Raw genomic sequence first — 21148 nt, 5'->3', positions numbered from 1 at the left:
GGAGGCGAACGAGCGCATCGAGGCACTCTACTCAAGATGGCACGGCGGAGCTTGTGCGTGGAGTTCCTCTCGGATAATCGAGCGGATCAATGCACGCAGCTCGATGTCGTTGGTTGGCCTCTGGTCAGACATGTCAGGTTGCAGGCGTGTGGTCTGAAGTTCGTCGAGGCGCTGACATGTAGCGACGATATCGGCTACGGTCGTGGGGTTCTGCACTACAAGCGCATTAAAAGCGACGGTCCCAATACCTTTCAGCAGGTGGCGCACACGGTCATTCTCCGCCATGGAGGTGTCGACGCGGCGGCAGAGGGCGAGCACGTCTTCGATGTAAGATGTGTATGACTCGCCCGTGTGTTGAACACGCCCAGCAAGCCTCTTCTTCGCGATATCTGAACGCACAGATGGGTTGGCAAAAATCTGGCGTAGTTGAATAGTAAAAGAGGTCCAATTCGGGAAATCTGTAGCATGGTTGAAGAGCCATGTCTTTGCGACGCCTGTGAGGTAAAACGCAACATGGGTGAGTTTCGCGGGCTCATCCCAGTGGTTGATGGCACTCACGCGGTCATACTCCTCCAGCCAGTCTTCAACGTCCTCGCCGCGAAGCCCAGCGAACATCGGTGGGTCCTTCTGAGGGCTGGTGACCATCCAAGAAGGGGTGGCCGCAGGGGCAAGCATTGGGGTTGCTGCCGAGCTGGGCTGCTCGTCTTGCGACATCACCGAACGCAGGGGGTGTAAGCGGCGTCCCGAACGGAGCTCCAGGGATGTATTCGCGGTCAAGCGGGAGAGGATCTGTTAACGAGAGAGGATTCAGGGACCGGACAGCACTCTCCACCACTTGTGAGGCAACGTTTAGGACTGTCAAGACTCTTCTTTATTGTCCCGAGTATGAGCCCCACAACACAAACACAGTTGGTGATGATGAGTATGTACATGAGAACATGAAGGGCATAAACAATGCTCACAATATATATATATATATATATATATATATATATATATATATATATATATATATATATATATATATATATATATATATATATATATATATATATATGTGTGTGTGTGTGTGTGTGTGTGTGTGTGTGGAGAGAGAGAGAGCCCGATATCATTATTAAGATGTCTAGTGGGAGTTATCTTTCAATTTACACAAAAACATCGATCCACTTCGTAGCGCTTGGCCCAAAGCGCAAAAGGTCGTATAGGCTACTCGCTCACTGCATCGCAGAAAATCGATTTTGACAATGAGTGGGATCTGCCGAACTTTTTTATTGACATGCTTTACTTACTTTGTTAAAACATGCTCCAGACAGAAGAGAGTGTGCTAATGCTGGCACAGGAAGGTTTGGTTATGCCAGTGAATATACAATTTAGGATGGCCAAAAATAATTATCACATGACAGAAAATGCCATTTGCTACCACTAGACCTAGTGCGAAGATGGGTTACGAATTTTTTCGCCGAAGGTTGTTTTCTGGACGAGTATTTGAGTTGCCTTTAGGGCACGAAACTGGTAGTAAAACCCTTTTCTGATAAATAAAAAAATGCTTACCATCTTTTTTAGGCAACTTTTATGGGCAGGCATGCCGAAGTGTACCTATTTGTAGACCACCAGGAAATTACCTTTTTTTTATTGGAGAGCAAGTATGTGCAAAAACATTCCCTGACTAATTGAGTCGGGATTGCTTTGTATTCTCCCTAGCACTTTTGTTTTCTGAAAACCAGTCGCTCTACGCGATTCAAGATTCAACATATTCTGTACACGTACAAATCCGTTTGAGGGGCATTTTCAACTGAATGCTTCCCTCGTCGCTGGTCCGTGATCCGAATTTTAAATGCCTGAAATGAAAAAGAAGCGGGCATAAAGAGTCCCCTGTGAAATAGCTATTGTAGAGAGGATGGCCAGCACTTCATTGTCAGTGGACGGGGAACTAAGCCAGGATCTTGAAAAATTTCTGGGGCCGGCGCCAGGAGAGGGGGGGGGGGGAAGGGGGGGGGGCGAGTCCCCCAGCCCCCCCGTACTCTCCGCCTATGTGTAAGACCACGTCAGCAAACTCGAGAAATGGTGCGGAGCGACACCAGTGCGTTTTCCGCCGTGCCAGCTTGCGTCCACGGATCGACAGCTGCATCCGCGCATCGCAATCAGAAATCGCGCTCGAATGAAGCAAAGCGTGCGCCGTTATCGGCCGTGTCGCAGGTGGCCTTTAGTCGTTCTGCTGTCACGCATAGGTATACACGCGTGCGACTGCGCTCAACGACCGACCTAGAACACTGCGGTGCATGCTCGCAGGCTGTGCAGTTTTCTTCTCGTTGCCCGACGCGATATCGTCGATCGACGGCAGTATGCCGATGGCGAGGATACGACACTCGATGAACAAGATGCCCAGGTATGGACTGGACTCCCGCGAGAGCTGGCTCACGGCAGCTCTGTGCGGACTGCTCTTGCTTCTCTGCTTTTCCACGATCGGCGTGAGCGGCGTGTTCTTCTACGGCATCGTGGAAACCTTCGGCACCACAAGGCAGGAGGCATCCTGGCCCGTCACTCTGAACTGCGGTCTGGTGCTTCTGGCAGGTATACAGCAAACGCCGCAGTGGCTGTGGCGTAGATTGACCGATTTGGTTTGGTTTGGTTTGAGGGGTTTAACCTCCAAAGGCGACTCGGGATATGAGCGAAGCCGAAGAGGAAGGGGGGGGGGGGGTGGAGGTCCGGATAGCTTCAATCCCCTGGGCTTGCATAATTTGCACTAAAATCTCTTATGCAAGCATCTAGGCTCGAAGAAGGCGAGGACGAGGCACACTTTAGACAGGACGGGCGGTTGTCGATCGAGTGCTGTATGAAAATAGCGAGGATATATACGGTACTCGTTGGTCAAATGAGCAGGTATGATATGTAAATGAGGTAGATGAAGGAAGGGTGGACGTAGGCAAATGTATGTTTTCACAGTGTTTCTTGTCCTAGTTTGCTTCGCGCCTAAATGCTTGCATAAGTATGCATAACAAACTAGGCCAAAGCTTTGCTACTGGAATCTCGCAGTATATGCATGCGCCTCGTAGCATTTCGCCTCCATCGAGATGCAACCGCCGCGGCGGGTATCGAACCACGTCTTTCGGGTCAGCAGCCGAGCGCTGTAACCGCTGGGCCACCGCGGCGGCTGACCGGCTTATTAAGCGATTGATGAGGCTGGATATCACAAAACAAGACAGAGAGACGGAGAAGAAGGGGATCTCTTGGGAAAACCGTTAGGCGAAGGCTCCTTGATGATTACGACTGTCCCCGCTTCAGTAAAGCTTAACAGATGGTAGCTTAACGGAATGGTAAAGCTTAACAGAAGCTAACGGATTGATATCCAAATATGCCGTACCCACAACCCCGCCTTGCAACTTTAATGAACGGATGAAAACTTACACGAATTCAAAACGTAGTACGAACTCACATATGCGTAAAGATTGAACGCAAGACCGCGACCCCGTATATGCTCAGTGGATATGGTGTCCTGATGCCCACCGCGGTAGCTCAGCAGCACTGGCGTAGTCAGGGGTGGGGGGGGGGGGTGTTCTGAACACCTCCCCCCACCCCCCGATAAATGTTTCTGGCTACGCACGTGCTCAGCAGGTAAGGTGTCGCCCTGCTAAGCTGGAGGACGCGGGTTTGATTCGCGGAGGCGGTCGCATTTCGGTGGCGGTAAAATAAAATAAAATAAAAAAAACAACAGAAGAGAGGCTCGTAAACTATTATTTGGGAGCACGATAAAGAACTCCGTGGGGAGTTAAACTTAGTCTGCAGTGCTCTGCTACGGCGGGCCTCAAAATCACATAGTTGTTTCGGCACGTAAAAGCAGGGAATTTATCATCTTGATTACCAGGCCGATGTCGCAGGCGATACACTATTGCGTAGAGAGCTAGCTCTAGGTGGTGAAATTTAATTGAATCTTCACAATACCGTGGCCCGCGTTACTTACGGAATGTATAGTTATCGGTCGTAAAACTGAGAAAACTGAGCACAATTTTCATTGGCAACTTCTTGATCGCAATTGGTGAGTGGCCTTGAGTGCTAAAGAACACTTCTTTAGCACTCAAATGTTCGTATACGCAGAGAGAATTTGCGTAGCACTATTTAATAGCATTATAGAAAATGAACAGTTTTTACACAGCACACGCTGCGACGACCATACATGCGCGTGTTATGCAGGTAATAGTATTACAAGCAACACATTTTATACATTAACCACACAACTTTATGCACGATTACAATTATGTCGGTGGCGGCCTTCTATAGATATGTATCATTCAACGAAGTTCGGTTAATGTCTAAAAGCTGCTCAGTAATAATTGCTTTTAATATAGGGAGCAATAACTGCGCCTTTCATTTTTCCCTAAAAAGTACTACACTTTCTTGCACATATTCAGGTTTGCGTATATTGCCTATATTTTGCCTTGTTTGCTCCTAGTGGAAATAGTGTTTCTAGCGCGTAGTTATTATTATTGTGATTACTATTATTGCATTACTATTATTAATAATTTGTAAATTATTGTTAAAAAAATTAATAATTTGTGGTATTATACGAGTTGCACAGTGTTTAAAAGCATTGTATTTGGACTTGCAACATTTCTTGGAGGACCCTGCGGCAAGCGGTGTAACTATAAATTTTCTTTGAAAAAAGTTGGGCGATTGTAACGTTAAGCTGCCTCGCATTGTTTTCCTTTTCCTGGACAAGGGTGTCAATGCAGGCTAGTTGGTATTTCATTGCAGGTTTTTGGGTGTAGCGCCGCGTACGAATTGGTAAGAAAGAAGATGACAGGGACATTCTCCAATGTTTTGAGTGTCCCATTCAGATTGCATGCGCTACGCGATCAGCGGAATGCATTATGAAACGCACACGACCACCAGCGATAGCGTTGGAGTGCACTGTGACTCATGCGTAAAAAAAGCCAACGTGTTAGTTCTGTAGACTAGTTTTTTCGATCGTCGACGACCGTGCTCGCCGCTATCTTTGTCCTGTAAGTGTTTTGTTTAACTGGATACACGTCAGCCAAATAAAGTGTTTAATCTTTGCCGGTTTGGCAGCCGCATTCTTCGCCGTCACATCTATGTGACACATGTGAGCATAGGCGTGCGCAGGGTTCCCTGTTAGGGGGGTCGAGGTTTCACCGCAGGGCCCCCACTTCGTCCCCCATTGGACAATTCTGAAAGGAAACAAGCTTCGCAATGCCTGCAGAAACGTGCCGCTCCTAGCGACCTGCCTTTGGTCCCCGGCTTTCCGCGGGCAAAGTTGGGAATAAACCGTACTTGGAATTCAACATCAGGTGCCCTTGGCCACTATAGTCGAAAACGAGCGTTTACATAACCCTGCACTTTTTAAACAGCGACGGGACAGGTATGGGGCACACTTGGCGCCCCCCTTAGGTGATTAGGGAAAGGGGCGCGTGGAACGAAGCATGTGATTAACGCGCTCAAACGCTGCAGAAACGTCGGCGCGAACTCATCGGTAAGAACGTTGCGCCGTCTCGCGGGCAATGACGCAAATCAGAGACACTGGCATGACCTTGGCTATGAAGGTCAGATTCACGGAACGAGCCGTTTTCTGGGTTTGTACCAGAGGAGTAGAGCTATCTTTTTAAATATTCTACGACATGTACTGCAGGAGCCTCGACTACCCAACCGCGGCATTTCATGACCATGTTCCAAAAGTGTTGCAGGGAACCTTTAAACCTATCTTACGCGCTTGCGCACTGTAAGGCTTTGGAGTTATGCTGGCGTGTTAATTTCTTTTATTCCGTGTATTTCTCACTTTCATGCTCTGGCCGCATCGTCGCGACGCTGCTTCAAATGCGAAAGCGTTACATGCCCCACGAAGCGTTAAATCCTACGCCCGTCTGGCATTCGTCCGGCGTTAGCGTCACACGGTAACAAAACCCGCGTGACCAATTGATGACGTCACGTTTTTAATGCCAATGAAAGCCGACCCGATACGCACCTAAAAATATTACTATGAACAAAAAAATAGACTTTGCGCGATTCGAAAACTGAGTCGAATTACGTTCACTACCGACATGGCCACGGCCAAAATTGACTTGGTTCACTAACAAAATCGACCCTATTTGAAAATTGAGTTGACCCACTTTCAAAACCGATTTAGCCCTATCGATATCGAGTGATCTCTCTCTCTCTCTCCCTTTGTTTTTCCTTCTTTCTTTCAATCAACCCTCCCTTTTTTCCCGTGCAGGGTAGCTAACAGCAACCGGATTTAATCTCACTGCCTTTACCTCTCTCTCTGGCTCTGCGTGGCAAAGCCATCTTGCAGTGTATTATATCTAAGCGCTTTAGAGATTATTCTTTCTTTTTTCTTTTCCAGGACCAATAATGGGCTTCCTTTCCGAGCGCTATTCATGTAGAAACGTGCTCCTCGGCTGCTCCCTCGTAAGTGGCTTGGCCGTGAGCTCGTGCTTTTTTGCGCAAGGAGTCGCCTGCATTACTTTTCTTTTTGGAATCGTACACGGTAAGTGAAAACCTGGAAAGATGGGAATCTATCTAGAGGACTTAGGCCCTTTTCCTTTTGGACATCAACATCATAATCACGTTCTTTATTACTATTACGATAGTTATTTAAGTTCATTTCATTTATTGACGCTTTCAGCCTTCCCGGCCTATTACAAGAGAGTATAACTCGCACATGTAGCAGGTCCAGTTGTGGTCACGAGTGATTGTTACGGAAGACGAGAAATATCGGCCAGGCCAAAATGCACAATCATCATCACCACCACCACCACCATCATCATCATCATCATCACCATTATTATTATTATTATTATTATTATTATTATTATTATTAGTAGTAGTAGTAGTAGTAGTAGTAGTAGTAGTAGTAGTAGTAGTAGTAGTAGTAGTAGTAGTTAGTAGTTGTTGTTGTTGTAGTAGTAGGAGACAGTGGTAGTTTAATTCAGAGTACTCTCGTTTTCTGTTATCACGTTTGATTAAATTGACTGCGCCAACAATATTCTCTCCCAGACTTTTCTAGACCACACTGCATCTTGACGCCAGTCGATGTAAACGAAAATCGCGGTGGCGTGCTGATCACTATTGGCAAATCGCTGGTACGCTTTCGACGAATAGCTATTGAAACTATACAGTAGACGTGTCCGGGAATCAATCTATAGTATAACGCAGGAAATTGCTAATTGGGACTATCTATGAGTTGTTAAAGGGGCCCTGCAATACTTTTCCGAGTTATAATCGAATGGCTTTTTTCAAAAGGACCTTATAGCCTTAAAAATCGACTGCGGTAAACATTTATAGAATCCGTCAAGTACGAGCAGATTTACAGGGATTTGTCGCACGCTACAAACACTTTCTCTCTCCTTTCTTACCAACGAGCGCGCTGAAAGCTACGCAGGGAGGGGGACGACAAGGGAGCAAGATGATGCGTCCCTTCTTCAGCGCGCGTCATGAACTTAAGCACTTTATTTTCTTTTTTTTTTTCTTCGATCGCGCGGCTTACTTTCAGTGTGATCGCGAGCACGCGCGCTGGTACGTGGCGGCATCGCGTGGCGGCCACAGTAACTATGCAGCTCACGGTGCTCAAATCAGCCAATGGCCGTGACATTGGGTTTATGGCGCGGCCATTTGGGTTTATGGCATCATTCGTCGAGAGAAGAGAGAACGATTTCTAGCTGAGTTTGAGAATTGTGAATTCCAGGCCGCGTGCTGCGCTACAACGTTTGGCTCGCGTGTTCTCAGGAGCCTCCATTACCGATCGACGGCGTTTTCTGAGCATGCCGAAAAAGTGTTGCAGGGCCCCTTTAAGTGCCGTCGAGTCGTTGACAGTTCCAGGTGGCACACCGTGTGTGTGAACGCCAGTGAGATCTTTTGAGTGCAATAGCTTTAAGCTCGCCTAGACGTTCCCCTGTGGCATAAAATATTCCATCGAGCCATCATGGACGACCTTGTTTCTTCTCGCCTTCCACATTGGCTAGCATTACTTTTCGTCCCAATGAACCGGGAGTCCACATGAACTGACTAAAATAGCAAAGTTCAATAGTTTTAGGACCTTTACTACGAAGGAAACACTCGGGACCAATCTCGGCCGAGATATTCGCTCCTTTGGCACTCCATTGAACTGTCAAAGCTAAATACCAACAGCATAACAAAGAGACTGGCTGCTGAGGAAGAGCATAGCCTCACCTCCTCATCTGGGTTCTTCAGGTACAGGTCAAGAAAGAACGCCTCGCGCTGATTCTCCGCGTCGGCGCTGTCGTCGTATAGTGTCTTGAAGATGTGCGCCTCCTCCAGAGCGTCCAGCACTAACTCCGCCGGCGGAGGCTGCCGCGTGAATGAGGCCACGTGCGGTGCACTGTAGTGGTAGCCTTCCTGCAAGATTGTATGTACCGCCTAACGTTACCTGTTTTATGAGAATGGCAGGATATCCAGCGGTAAAACACGTATCACAAGGTAAAACGTATTACCCTCTCAGGTTTACACGCACAGAAATACCCGATACAGTGGTTCGGTCCCTGCCGGCAGCAAGTTGATTTTAAATCACTTTAATTTCTTCCTATTTACATCATAAATACTGAAATACCGTTAAAAGACTGCAGATAACGTCCCTTAAGTTCGACTTCATTCTTTGTTGGTTTTAATTAAGATTGCGTGTAACAAAGAAAAATCGAGCCCTTTTTTTGTGCGCATTGCGAGACGAAGACCCGACAACAGTGGGGACGATGTTGCCCAGATTCGTCCCGTCGTCGTGTTTGTATTGAACCCCGCCACTGAATTTCCAATTTCCAACCCTTAACGTCTACCTAGTGTTCACACTCTGCTACATTTTGTTGAGGTCATCTTAGCTTCTGAAAGCGTAGTATCATCCCATAGCAAGAATTGAGTAGCCGCTCTTGGCAATTTTAACACAACTGGAAACGACTGAAAGACACTAACAAGTCATTGTAATAAATAGATTATAATAATTGTTAAGGTGTTACGTCCCACAAACCCAATATGATTATGAGGGACGTCGTGTGAAGGCCTCCGGAAATTTTGACCATCTGGTGTTCTTCAACGTGCACCTAAATCTAAATACGCGGGCCTCTAGCAGTTCACCTCTATATAAATGCGGCCGCTGCGGCCAGGATTCGATACCGCGACCTACGGGTGAGCAGTCGGGCACCATAACCACTAGACCCCCCCGCAGCGGGTAGTATAATCACTATATATAGAGTGACTCTTTTAGAACTGACGTATTTCGTTGGGCAGTAGTTTTGTTACAAATTGTCAGATCTTAAAGCAATTTGCGGCAAAATATGCATGAAGGATCAAAATTTAATGCACATCTCGTTTTTTGATGTGCAACGACGAAAAAAGTGCCAGAGAAGTTGCAAACATCACTGCCGACTCATTGCGAAATGTTGCAAGCCAACATGGAGCGGCGTGTTCGGTTATGCCTACGCCGGGAGGATGGTTATTTTTAGCATCTGCAGTATACATAGGTCATTATAAACCTTTATAAATTTTATAACCTTTACAAACCTTTACTAGTCACGCTTGGTATGCCGCATGGCAATCTTAGTTTTTAACGTTTTATAGGCACAAGTCATCCCTCCTTATATGGAATTTCGCGGTTTTCGTTATTTCTTACTTATTGTGTTTTTTCTGTATTGCACATCAAAAAACAGGACATGCAAATAAATTGCCATCCTTCCCGAATATTTTGCCGCAAACCGCATTAAAATCGAATGCTTTGTAACAAAACCACAGCCCAATGAAGTTGGTTAGTCACCCTGTAGAAAACAAGCGCAGCCTGTTGGTGGGCCAACTGGAAGATAACATTCTGATTGATGATAACGAGCCGCTGGGCGAGATAGCTCATCCTCAGTTGCTATATGCTGATGTCATAGATCTCTGTCTAAAGAATGCCGAAGCTGCGAATTTCTGACGTTCTGTCATCTTAGATGTCAGAACCTCTTTGTCAGCGCCGAGGCCGACCTCTATCGGCGGTGTCAACGAATATCCTCGACTTGATTTTCAAGCTCGGTTATTACGCTGGTTTGTAGACTTTCTTGTCCGGCATCGTATGATCACTGGCTTCCAAAAAAAGAAAATAATGTTGACGACGATGTAGATATGTTAATAGAGCTTAATCTGAACAGTGCGCGCGCGTTCATTCGTCAGTGCAGGCCTCATGTTTTAGATGCGAAGCATCTTATAGCGGAGTTCAAACCGGTGGTGGTGATGGTGGTGTGCGGCGTGACCACCCTTACTGCGCATGCGCATACCCTCTCCACACACCCCTCTCCACTGCCCCTCTTTCCTTTCCCCCTCTCCATTTTCTCTCTCCCCTTTCCCCTCCCCCTACCTTCCCCTCTCCACTCTTCCTCTGAAACGCGGGCTAGACATGCCGAAATTCTCTCCTGCGCAGCGCCGCGATGAGCGCCAGCCCATGCGCGTCCCCTCCCCCTCTCTCTCCTCTCCTACGCTTCCCCTCTCTCGCACGCCTGTCGAGCGCGCTCCCCGCTCGCCCTGTGAGAATTAGCGGATAGGCAAGAGGGAAGACAAGACGCGCGCAGCGTTCCTCTTCGCGTTCCACAACGCGAGGTCGGTAGCATGCCCAACCAGCGCCTCCTCTATTTTTGGCCCAACGAACGCCAACGGAGCGCGATCGTGCAGGTGCTCCGGCTTCGCATCGCCTCATGGTCCCCTTTAGCGGGAAATGGTGTATTAAGTATCCCCATTTAAACTTACTTGAAATTAGAACTGCCGTACAGCATGAAAATGACGAGCACCGAAAATAAGCCCTGACTAGCTCGTGGAGAGAAGAATTCCGCTCTTTCAGTGGTCTCTACAAACGCTCCTTTAGAAGTGGTATTGCAGCTTACATGCTGCATTCCCCGAAAAAGAATGCCTTTGAACGACCGGGAGACTGTTGGAATATAAAGCGAGCGAAGTAATGGGCGCAGCAGTAGTAGGAAACGTTTCGACAAGGCCGAACTAAGGTAATCATCGAGCATGCGCTAGGAAGAGGGATGAAGGTGTGACTGCAGCGCCGCGCACTCCTCTTCACTGCGGGAAGCGTGCATCCGCAAGCCCTCCAGAGAGCCCGGAAAGCGCCTTCGCCTGCTCGGCTCCCAAGAAGTACAAGTCCAAGCAGTCGCTGACTCTATTGCTGCCCACTTGTCATCCTTATGTAAATCTTCCGGTTTCAACGCCAGTATCAGTGAGCAGCACACGAAGGCTTCTGCATGTATAGTGCTGTGTGTTAAAGGCGCCCCTACGCTGAGGCACTCATGGTTTATCTTGCCCCATTTGAAAAAGTTCCCGGCAGCTTATTTGCTCCAGGATCGGCATGTGTATTTAATTTGCTGTCACGCTCGTGATGAAACTGTTCTCCAAGCTCCTCGAAACGTTTCCCTGTAGCTTCGAGGATACCATCTAGGCATCTTGTGCATGTTGCCTCGTTTCCTCATAGCTTACAATTCGGGCTGATATTAACTTCCGCTTCACTGATTTCGTCGCTCGCATGACACAACAAAAATAAGAACGTATTAATTTCATTACCTTTACTTCGAAAGAAGATTAGGGATTGATCTCGTTTGTGAACGACACATCTGTTCGTTTGACAGTCTATGAGACTGTCAAACCTCTACGCCGGCACCATAGCTCAAAATATAATCGTTTTTTTTTTTCATATTTTCGCAAGGTCCAGGAGTTGTTCCCATGCATTACCCCGGACAAAATTCTGCTTTTGAGGCTGACGCCGTTGTATTTCACAATATTTGAAAGTCCGCCCATTGCTCCTTTTTATTTAAATACCATTCTTCGCTGTGTCCGTTCTGTAGAGCTACCGTCAGCGGATATTCTAAACCCTAGGAAAACTTAATGCCCTACGCATCCATTCGTCATTTATCTGAATGCTGTGATCTTCACCAGTTGTCCTAACTTAAGTCTTTCGACGTTAGTAAAGATGCTTAGCCTCCCCGCTGACTAGTTTTACCTTCAGAATGATAGTTTTTAAACCTTGTATGCTTCCTGCTGCTAATGCACGTGGAGTCGTCTGAATATCATTAATTGCTTACCTTTGTTCTATCACTTTTCGCTCCTACGTCCCAGCTTTTTGAGGTCGCAGTTTATAACCGCTGTGATAATGTATAGACAATGAAATTGCTGAAGTCTAGTTCGTGGCATTCCGTCGCTTCCCTCGCGACACAAGCTGTGGTACAGTTGTTTTGAGCTCAAGGTTTATTAACCCCTGTCGAGACCTAAAACAAATACTTGAGCCCGAAAGGCAGTACGCGTTCCTCTCCGCACTTGGTTAGTACACTGTAGTTTGGTGATGGACGTCGCATACTTATTCAGGCAGCAGTTTTCCTTTTTACTGTAGTTGTTAGCACAACCAAAAACGGCACAGTGTTTTCCCGTTGACCTTTCGCCGGCTGACACCACAGTAAAATAGCAGAAAGTCCGCAGGACGACCTAAAACACGCAAAAATTGATCGAAAACGCCACCCATCCAAGCAGCAGCCCGCACACTCCGCGCTGTCGCGCACGAGCCAGAAAGGAGAAAAGCGCTGGTTGCCAGAGCGGTCCTCCTCGCCCGACGCGAAGGTCTATACAGCATAATGCGCTCACACACATAAAAATTTTAAAGACGATAGTCTTTCTTGGGGAACTTAATCGCAGAAATCTTGGTCTGTCTTTCTGTCTTTCTCTTTGTCGGCACGTCACCCGATTCAGCCAACCGGCCAAAGTTGAACCACTTGCTTACCGCCCACCCATCTTGAACTGGTGCGGCTGTTCATACTTGTGAACGTTGTCGATCGAAAAGTAAATATTACGCATATCTGAGGCGTAACATCATTAAGTAAGTATTAGGTGGTGTGTTCCTTTAATAGAAAATACATAGATACGCAATTTTAAAGACCTTGACGGTATGCGTTTAACGTTGAGACAGTAACGCGTTTATTAAAAGATTGCCACAGCTGAAGCGATCAGCGGTCCAAGCCGAGCGCAAGCGCGAGCGCCAACAACAACCGTCTTCGTCTTCTACTTTCGCAGGCGTTCTTGTCTGCGCCCTACCATGTTACAAATCACTCCCCCGCGGAAAAGGAGCCATCCTGGCGACCTAAGGAACAGGTACAACTGGTGGGTCATAATGCGGCTTCAGTCGATCGACGTGAACAGTCTCGCGGCCGCGACGACGGCGGTCCGTAGATGATTGAACAGGCTCAATCATATAGTTAACTGGGGATGCTTGACGTAGGACGCGGTAGGGGCCCGCTCTGGCATTCCTGTTTTACCCAGGCGACGTGTAAGTAAGAGAGTTTGTGGAGAGTAATCGTTGAGTGCGGACGTTTCTTCTCCTTCGGCGCATCGCGCCAAACAGCGTGTTCGGGCTGGCCGGCGTCCCCACCGGTCGCGTTGGTCACCGCCGGTCTTCGCCTGCCGCTGCGCCGGGACTACCAGCCCGCAACACAGCACTCATGTTTCCCGACGTATTGCCAGATGGCGTCCATATCTCACGCAGCGCCTCTTCTATCGTCTTTAGACGACATTTGCAGCGAAGCACGCAGATACGCGGCCAATTTTTTTTGTTTTTTTTGTCGCTTTTCTTTCAACTATATGTGCAGTCGGACTGGCCCCACATAGTCACTTTGCTTTCTCCTACTCTCGTAAGAACTTTTTTCCATTTTCCCTTGAAGTGAGTGTCACACACTTTTTCAGCTGCACGTGACACTCGTTGATGGTCGCGCCATTGCCTTGTCTGTTGTCGTTCCAGGAACTACGCTGTCGGGCTTCTACGTAAGTGCCAACGTTCTGGTCGCTCAGCACTTCGAGAAGCGAAGAGTGACAGCGTCCAGCCTGGCGTACACCACCGGCGGCTTTTACAGTGTCGTCTTCCCCGCGCTCGCCGAACTATTCCGTAACACCTACGGCACTCGCGGTGCGTTTCTCCTGTACGGGGCCGTTCTCATGAACGCCGTTCCTCTGTCGATCATGCTGAGGAGCTCGCCTTCCAAGTCGGTTCAGCCTGGCAAAGACGAAGTCGAAATTCTTCATCCGAGGCAATGCCGTGGGCCGTTTTGCGCCGTTCGTGAGTGTACTACGGTTACGAGCAGCTTAGGCCTAAACCACAGCGTGGAACAGATACGTTTCGACGGCGAGAGCTCGGAGGCGGAATCGGACGACGTAGTGTGCGTGACGAGGCCTAGAGCCGGGAGTTTCGAAGCACGTCCAACGGGCGACAAGGCGCCGGGGGTCTTCGAAGACGCGAGACGTGCCATCCGGCCATTCCTCACCAGCGCGTTCTGGATAACCACTCTATCATTCTCAGTAATAAGCGCAGCCGTGTTTCTATTCGTGATGATTTCGGTAGACCTGGCGACGGACCGAGGTGTGTCAACCGTGGACGCCACGCACATTCTGCAAGTGTTCTCCGTAACCGACATCGCAATGCGACCTCTAACGGGTCTTGCCGTGGACTTCAAGTTCATCTCTCTAGAGGCGGTCATGATTCTCGGATTCCTGCTGCAAAGTGCCGCGTTCGAGCTGCTCGCGTGGTACGGTTCGTTCCACATGATGGTGCTAGCGTCGGCGCTGATGGGTGTTACGTGTGGATCCAGGATCCCGCTTCAAGCCCCGTTTCTAGCCAAAGACTTCGGCGTGGAAAAGATCCCCGTCCTGATGGGAGTATCGTCGTTCTGCATGGGCGTGGTGTCGCTGCTTCGGCCCCCGTTCGTCGGTAAGACAAACATTTGTGTGAAACGTCGCCGTGAGCGAGAAAAAACGATTTTTTTTTGTTTTGTTTTGCAGAATGCAAAAGCGATGGATATTTCTAGCTGCGTCATTTACCCTGCTTACACCTGCTTACTGCCTCAGGTTTACATTTTCCTCCCCGAAATCTGTAAATACAGGAACAATTCAAGTTTATATTAAAGCAGTGTAAATCTAACGTAACTATACATTTTCACGCTGCAGTTTCTTGCTTTCAGGTGGGCATGTAGGTTGTCTGCGAAGCGCCTATCCGAGAGGCAAATGACAAATTCGATTTTTTTCATTCAACTGCGAATAAAAAGCAGAAATACTATCAAGGCAATCACTCCAGGTGAAACAATTTCAGCTATTGATAGTAAAAATTTAATTATAGAGTTATTGCAATAAGCGTTAAGAAAACAGTTGGGGTTTTGCGTGTCAGAACCAAGATATATGGTGCACGCCGTTCAGGAGGACTACGGGTTAATTCTAACCAGCTGCATGGGGTTCGTTAACGTGCACCCGAATCTGTGAAGGCGGACATTTTTGTTTTTCTCCCGCATCGAATTGCGACCGCCATGGCCGGGTAACGAACCCGCGCCCTCGAACTTAGCAGCGCCACGCCATGGCTGCTAAGCCAGCGTGGCTGATGTAGTAAAAGTCGTAGTCACAATACTCGCCAGGATAGCCTGCAGCGCCTGAAGGAACCACACCTTTGGTGGATTGCTCCTCGCTATATCTGATGACTGCAATTATAGTAACGCATGTACTCATTTCTTATACAGTGAAGGTGCATATGACTATAGGAGGCGGGGAAATGTGGCGGTCCGTGAGTGCGCAAAAACTATACTGAAGAAGCAATGCTAGCATACGTTGCCTCGAAGGGTCTCCGCGCTTGCACTTATAGTTTCTCTTCAGGTTTTGGCAGGATATATAGCTAGGGATGATACCCGCAGCATCATGAATCGCTACCCGTAAAGTCCTTCGGGTGTTCTTATTGTCCTTTAGGCTACCGTCCCCAAATACAAAATTTGAAGCACGCATCTCTTAAATGTGGTGATAGAGAAATCAAACATTTACAACAGGAGACACTTCGATAGATCCTATAGGGCGTGATAGGCACGGACCCGCACGTTTAAGCTTCGCTGGTTCACCACCTGTACGGAGCGCTTGGGCGGTGATCTTTTTCTACATCTGATGACAGACGCGAATCGGGCTTTTTGGTATTGCATCCATTGTAGCGAGGTCAGGCTGGTGAACTGTCGTCGAGTGCGCTGTGCACAATCACTTCACCCTCTACAAACCATTCTGAGAATTCGGCACAGCGTTTCCAAGTGGATACGTAAGAGAAGGTACGCGTGAAATGACGTTACACGTGCAGAATTGTGGGAAGCACCTTGTCGATCTGGCTTGTGCACCACTGCTCAATGTGACGTAGCTTATCTTAATTAGCTCAGTGACAGTTTTTACAATTTCGTTGAGAAATGTGAAAATGCAGCATGAATGCAGTACTGTGGAGTAGACGTGCATTTTCCAGAAGTTATATATCCTGCTGCAGGGGTACATGAACCTTCCAGACCATCTGTGCATCTAGCCTCCGCTCCGCATCAGAACAGCAATTTAATTAACCAAACAGGATGGAAGCCCAGACTAGCACGGAATAACTCCAGATAAGGTCCCAATGGAGAAACTGCTTGGCTCAGTGCGGTTCATTCAATCCTTACGTCGAAAAATACGACGTCGGGGCACAGTAGAATAAAAGTTCACTGCTACCAGCACATGCCCATTTACCAGGAAATGTGATCGCAGTGCTTCCAGCGAAGCTTCACGGCGTGCGATTATATGCACCCCGTGGAACCGCCATTGCGGACATATATATGCAACAACTGTGCTTCGGGTGCGGGGTTGCTGTTGCGGCGCGTAGTTCACGACCATGCACAATTCAGCTGTCTATGGTGCTATAGACGCCATAAGAGATTCGGTGCACAGGCTTCTGAGATTTTTATACAGTGTAGTTACGAGATTTTTGCCAGTGTTCTTTTTTTTCTAAGTCTGCTCTGTAAGTCGGAAAAGTTCGAGCGCCCAGTGCGCATTTTAAAAAAAATTGTCAGCTGTAAAAGAAGTGATGAAGCGGGCGCGAGTTGGGGCGTTGTCGAACCAGAACCGATCAGCGCAAAATACGTACGAGGGGCAGGTTACACCAATACCCGCCACGGTGGTCTAGTGGTTATGGTGCTCGACTGCTGACCCGAAGGTCGCGGGATCGAATCCCGGCCGCGGCGGCCGAATTTTCGATGGAGGCGGAAATCGTTGAGGTCCGTGTACTTAACACTTAGGGGAGCGTTAAAGAACCCTAGGTAGTAGAAATTTCCGGAGCCCTCCACTACGGCGTCTCTCATAATCGTCGTGGGTCAGGGACGTTAAACCCCAAAAATTATTATTATTAGATTACACCGACAAACAAAACGGCTAACTGATAAGCCCATATCTTTGCCTATCGACAGGAGCTGACAGGATGTCTAGTGTTGACAGTTGACTATCATATATATAGCCTGTGCTATCGCGCGCTCTAATAATGAAAAGCTGGCTGTTACGTACCGACAGCTACGCCGAATTGTGACCCTCAATGCGAACGTGATATACACAGTAAAACAAAACAAAATGCACGAGTCCGTTGCTCACAGGGTCCGCATAAAATGTGTCGCTCTTCAGACGGTCGCACGTCTATCGTTATTTTACGTCGTTTTCCTAGGTGACAAACGACGAAGCCTTTCGGGGAGTGTTTCCGTTTATGGTTAACCCATATATGCCCAGTGTCGTATACATATAGGACGCTTCTTTGATGCACTCAAACATCGCTATTTCTTTAGCTGATGACTAGCGCTACGTACAGCACATCAAACAGGCCTCAATGGGACCTGCTTGATGTGCTGTACGTGGCGCTAGTCATCAGCTAAAGAAATAGCGATGTTTGAGTGCATCAAAGAAGCGTCCTATATGTAGGACTCTGGGCATATATGGGTTAAGCCTCTGACCGATGCTTACTTACGGGGCAGAAACATGGAGGCTTACAAAAAAGCTTTAACTTAAACCGAGGACGACACAGCGAGCCATGGAAAGGAAAAGGATATAGGTGTAACAGTAACATTGAGGAACAAAAAGAAAGCAGGGTGGGTCAGGGAACACAATGCATGTTGACATCTTATTCGAAATCAAGAAGATGGGTGCGGGTACAGTATCTGCTGAGGAGCCAAGATAACCGCTGTTCATTAATATTAACAGTGTCGAATCTGGCTCCATTCGACACACGCCGAAAATCGCCATAACTGACGCTTATCCCATGGACACAAACGTATTAAGCCTATAACGTGTAGTACAAGCAAAATAAATAAATAAATAAATAAATAAATAAATAAATAAATAAATAAATAAATAAATAAATAAATAAATAAATAAATAAATAAACAAACAAATAAATAAATAAATAAATAAATAAATAAATAAACAGCCGGATAAGCATCCCATATGCACTCACGCACACACTTACACACACATACACTTGTGCGTGCTGGAATCCGAAAATGCCACTTATTCAAGAGCAAATACTCTAAGTGGAAGTGACTACACTATCTTAATATCAGTTCAACCTAGGCTGCTAGATATCGACAAAATGCCGTAAGGCAGTCAAAGAACATTCATTTTTAAACGGACCATGAACCATCGACTAAGTAACTTGATACACAACACAGGCCTTGTAGCGCACGTATATGCATACACACCATTCATTATGTCTTAAGGCAAGTCTGTATTGGGATAAAAAAAAACGTAACTTGGAAGAGTTCGGCAGTATGTTACAATCTGTAACACCTGAAGGTGAAAACATGGTGCACGCTTGGCAACGGGTTAAGTTATTGAATCGGGGACCAAACTTCTTGCAAGGCATAGCGAGCCTCAGTGCGAGAGGCACGAAGTAAATTACCTTGACGTTCTCAGTCGAGTGCATTGTTCCTCGAACCCTGAAGCTTTCTGCGCCTCACATGGTGTTGCACGACCTCCGAGATCGGTCTACCTTTTACCAATCGAAGATGTCGCGTGATGACGTCACACATATTGGCGATCTGTGACATCCGTATGACGTCATATGGTGACATCACAACACGATGTCATCAGTGATGTAGGTCGCGTGGGTTTTCGGACTGCCTCATTCGCCTGCCGTGTTACGCTTAAGGGGCCGCTCAACGCGGCATTTAAGGCTTCCGCCTTTAAGAGTCGCAGTCCCCCCCCCCACACCCCTCAAAGACGAAGCAATGAATGCCATAGCAATAAATTGGAATGTTATACAAAGTAGGGCTAGTAGCTCACTCTTTTAGTATGAGACGTGCTGTAACTCAAAACCCTGGCGCAGGGAAACGCGGCGAAGCGACCTTCATGCTGTGTATGGCTTCAACCCAAGCTCTGCGACAATAATACGACACGTACAAAGGCATGAGCCGTGTGCTGATCCTCTGCAAAAATGCGGAGCGCGCGAGTGCAGGCGACCATGCCCGAGTGGTCAAAGTGAGCATTTCTCGCCGGAGGCACGCAGCTCCCCTCTGGCACCTCTCCATGCGTCTTTTGAGCAACGAAGACTGCCGGCACGCTTCAGCGCTGCTACAGCCCCGATCTTCGGCAGCGCTCGCACGCTTTCACTCGCACATAGCACACATGACACGCGGGGCGATGTTATCGATTTGGACTTTATGAGGAACATGACTGCGAAGCCGACGGAGACGGCATAAATGCGCCTGGAGTGTCCATAGCAGATGATATCGCAATAGAAGGTCGAAGGGGCCCAACCTGTTGCCTAAAACATAATAAGTGATGTGTTCCCGTATCGTGTTTGAGGCAACAGGTCCAGTCCGTTCGACCAAGCGCAATGCAACGCGCCGCAACACAGTACACCATGGCGTACGCTAGTGCCTTTTACGGCTAGTAGCAACAGGTCAGCTGACCAATGTTCAGAGGTGAGAATAAATACGAGAAGTCCGAACGTTGCCTCCACTCGATCATTACGTCGAGCGATATAGCCCGAAGAACGACTGCACTATGTATCAGCCCCGCGACGTGTGCTTATCATGCGAAAGGAAGCACCACGCCTCGTGTAAGTCACGCAGGATTCCCACGTAAATGAGAACACAGGAACAAAAATGAGCCTTCTAAAATTAACTTATTTCGTACCCCCCTCCCCCTTCCTCCCTTCTTTTTTTTTCAACCCTCCGAATGGCAGCGTGTAAGAAAAGTGTACTGCGCCATTTGCTGAAGCAATTAGCACAATTTGCGCAAACGATGTAGTCTTCCCACTCTAGTTTAACTTATTAATGTCGTTCTTTTGTCTTTCTCGCACAGGTTATTTTCGTGACACAACAGGCTCCTACACGGGACTTCTTCACGCCGTGGCGATCGTCAACGCCATTCTTGTCGCTGTCTGGGCTGTCAGACTTCTGCAAACGCGAAGAAAGCGGCGTTGCTTGTGACAGAAGTAATAACAAAAAATACAAAAAAGAAAACGCTGATGAGAAGAGCTGCCGTGAGGATGGCCACAGTATAGGCACCGTGTAATCGAACTTCCTTCTGCGACAGCAGCGCCAGAACGCACAGCGTAGTGAGAGAAAGTAGCGAAACTGGGCGTCTGCGATCGCATTATCCGTGGCGTTGTATGTCTCATCAAGACGCAACAGTGCTCGTTATCTGGAGGTTTCCAAGTGCGCATGCGCGTCATGCGATGAGCGATGAACCACGTTTTCTTGGGGGGGGGGGGGGGGGGGGGGGTATCGGAGATCTCTGTTCGTTCCGCGTTCGTTCTGGCGGTGTTACGTCACAAAAGTGGGCGGTCCGCAGCTCTCTTCCGCCGAGAGGAAGACGACAGCCAATCGTCAAGCGGTGAGCGGCGAGCTTTCCGGAAGTAGACGCGCATCGTTTGTCCTCGGCAAAGGGACCGAATATTTCAAAACGAAGTGTTTCTCGCCTTCTAATAAATACAGTTGTTATACGAAAAGATATTGTTTTTCTTCTCAAGCTCAAGCAGTTTCTGAAACAGCAATAGCTTTGAGTGCTGATATTTATTGGTGTTAGCTTTTCTAACGTGCTTGCTATGTTAAGTCGCGCACGCGAAAAAAAAAAAGAAAAGTAGCGGTTGGCGCAGTTTTTCAAAATGTCGTCCCACCGGAATGTCTGGCTTGGCTCCCGGGTGTCAGATCGTCAAAGGGAGCTTCTGCTGGCTTTTATAAAAGAGCACCCACAGATAGCTACGCCGTCGCGCCCGCTCGGGCAGTCGTTCACGAGTGAGGACCGGGACGATACGTGGCAAGAGCTGGTAGCGCTTTTGAACTAAGAAGTCCCTGCGCGTAAGACCACAGCCCAGTGGCAGGCCCGTTCA

The 21148-nt window shown here is 47.9% G+C and overlaps 2 protein-coding genes across 2 annotated transcripts in view; both read left to right on the top strand.

Moving 5' to 3' along the window:
- Nucleotides 1-6624, top strand: part of LOC119395911 (uncharacterized) — a 595703-nt gene extending 589079 nt beyond the window's left edge. The window contains exon 4 of the transcript XR_007416533.1: nt 6609-6624. The gene's annotated coding sequence lies outside the window, so the exon portion shown is untranslated. The remainder of the gene's footprint in view (nt 1-6608) is intronic.
- LOC119397359 (monocarboxylate transporter 5) lies at nt 2349-20246 on the top strand. Its single transcript, XM_037664793.2, has 3 exons — nt 2349-2571; nt 13760-14722; nt 20119-20246. The coding sequence occupies exons 1-3, from the start codon at nt 2349-2351 to the stop codon at nt 20244-20246; spliced, it is 1314 nt and encodes a 437-aa protein (XP_037520721.1).
- Nucleotides 20247-21148: the final 902 nt, after the last annotated feature.

This window comes from Rhipicephalus sanguineus, chromosome 6 (assembly GCF_013339695.2).
Source record: "Rhipicephalus sanguineus isolate Rsan-2018 chromosome 6, BIME_Rsan_1.4, whole genome shotgun sequence".
Classification (NCBI taxonomy): Eukaryota; Metazoa; Arthropoda; class Arachnida; order Ixodida; family Ixodidae; genus Rhipicephalus; species Rhipicephalus sanguineus.
Note: the sequence above shows the minus strand (reverse complement) of the source record. Positions and strands in the feature narration are given on the sequence as shown.

Coding starts and splice junctions, on each gene's coding strand:
- LOC119397359 (XM_037664793.2), top strand. CDS start 2,349: ATGGCGAGGATACGACACTCGATGAACAAGATGCCCAGGTATGGACTG. Junction 2,572..13,759: donor CGGTCTGGTGCTTCTGGCAG/GTATACAGCAAA, acceptor TTGTCGTTCCAG/GAACTACGCTGTCGGGCTTC. Junction 14,723..20,118: donor GCTTCGGCCCCCGTTCGTCG/GTAAGACAAACA, acceptor TTTCTCGCACAG/GTTATTTTCGTGACACAACA.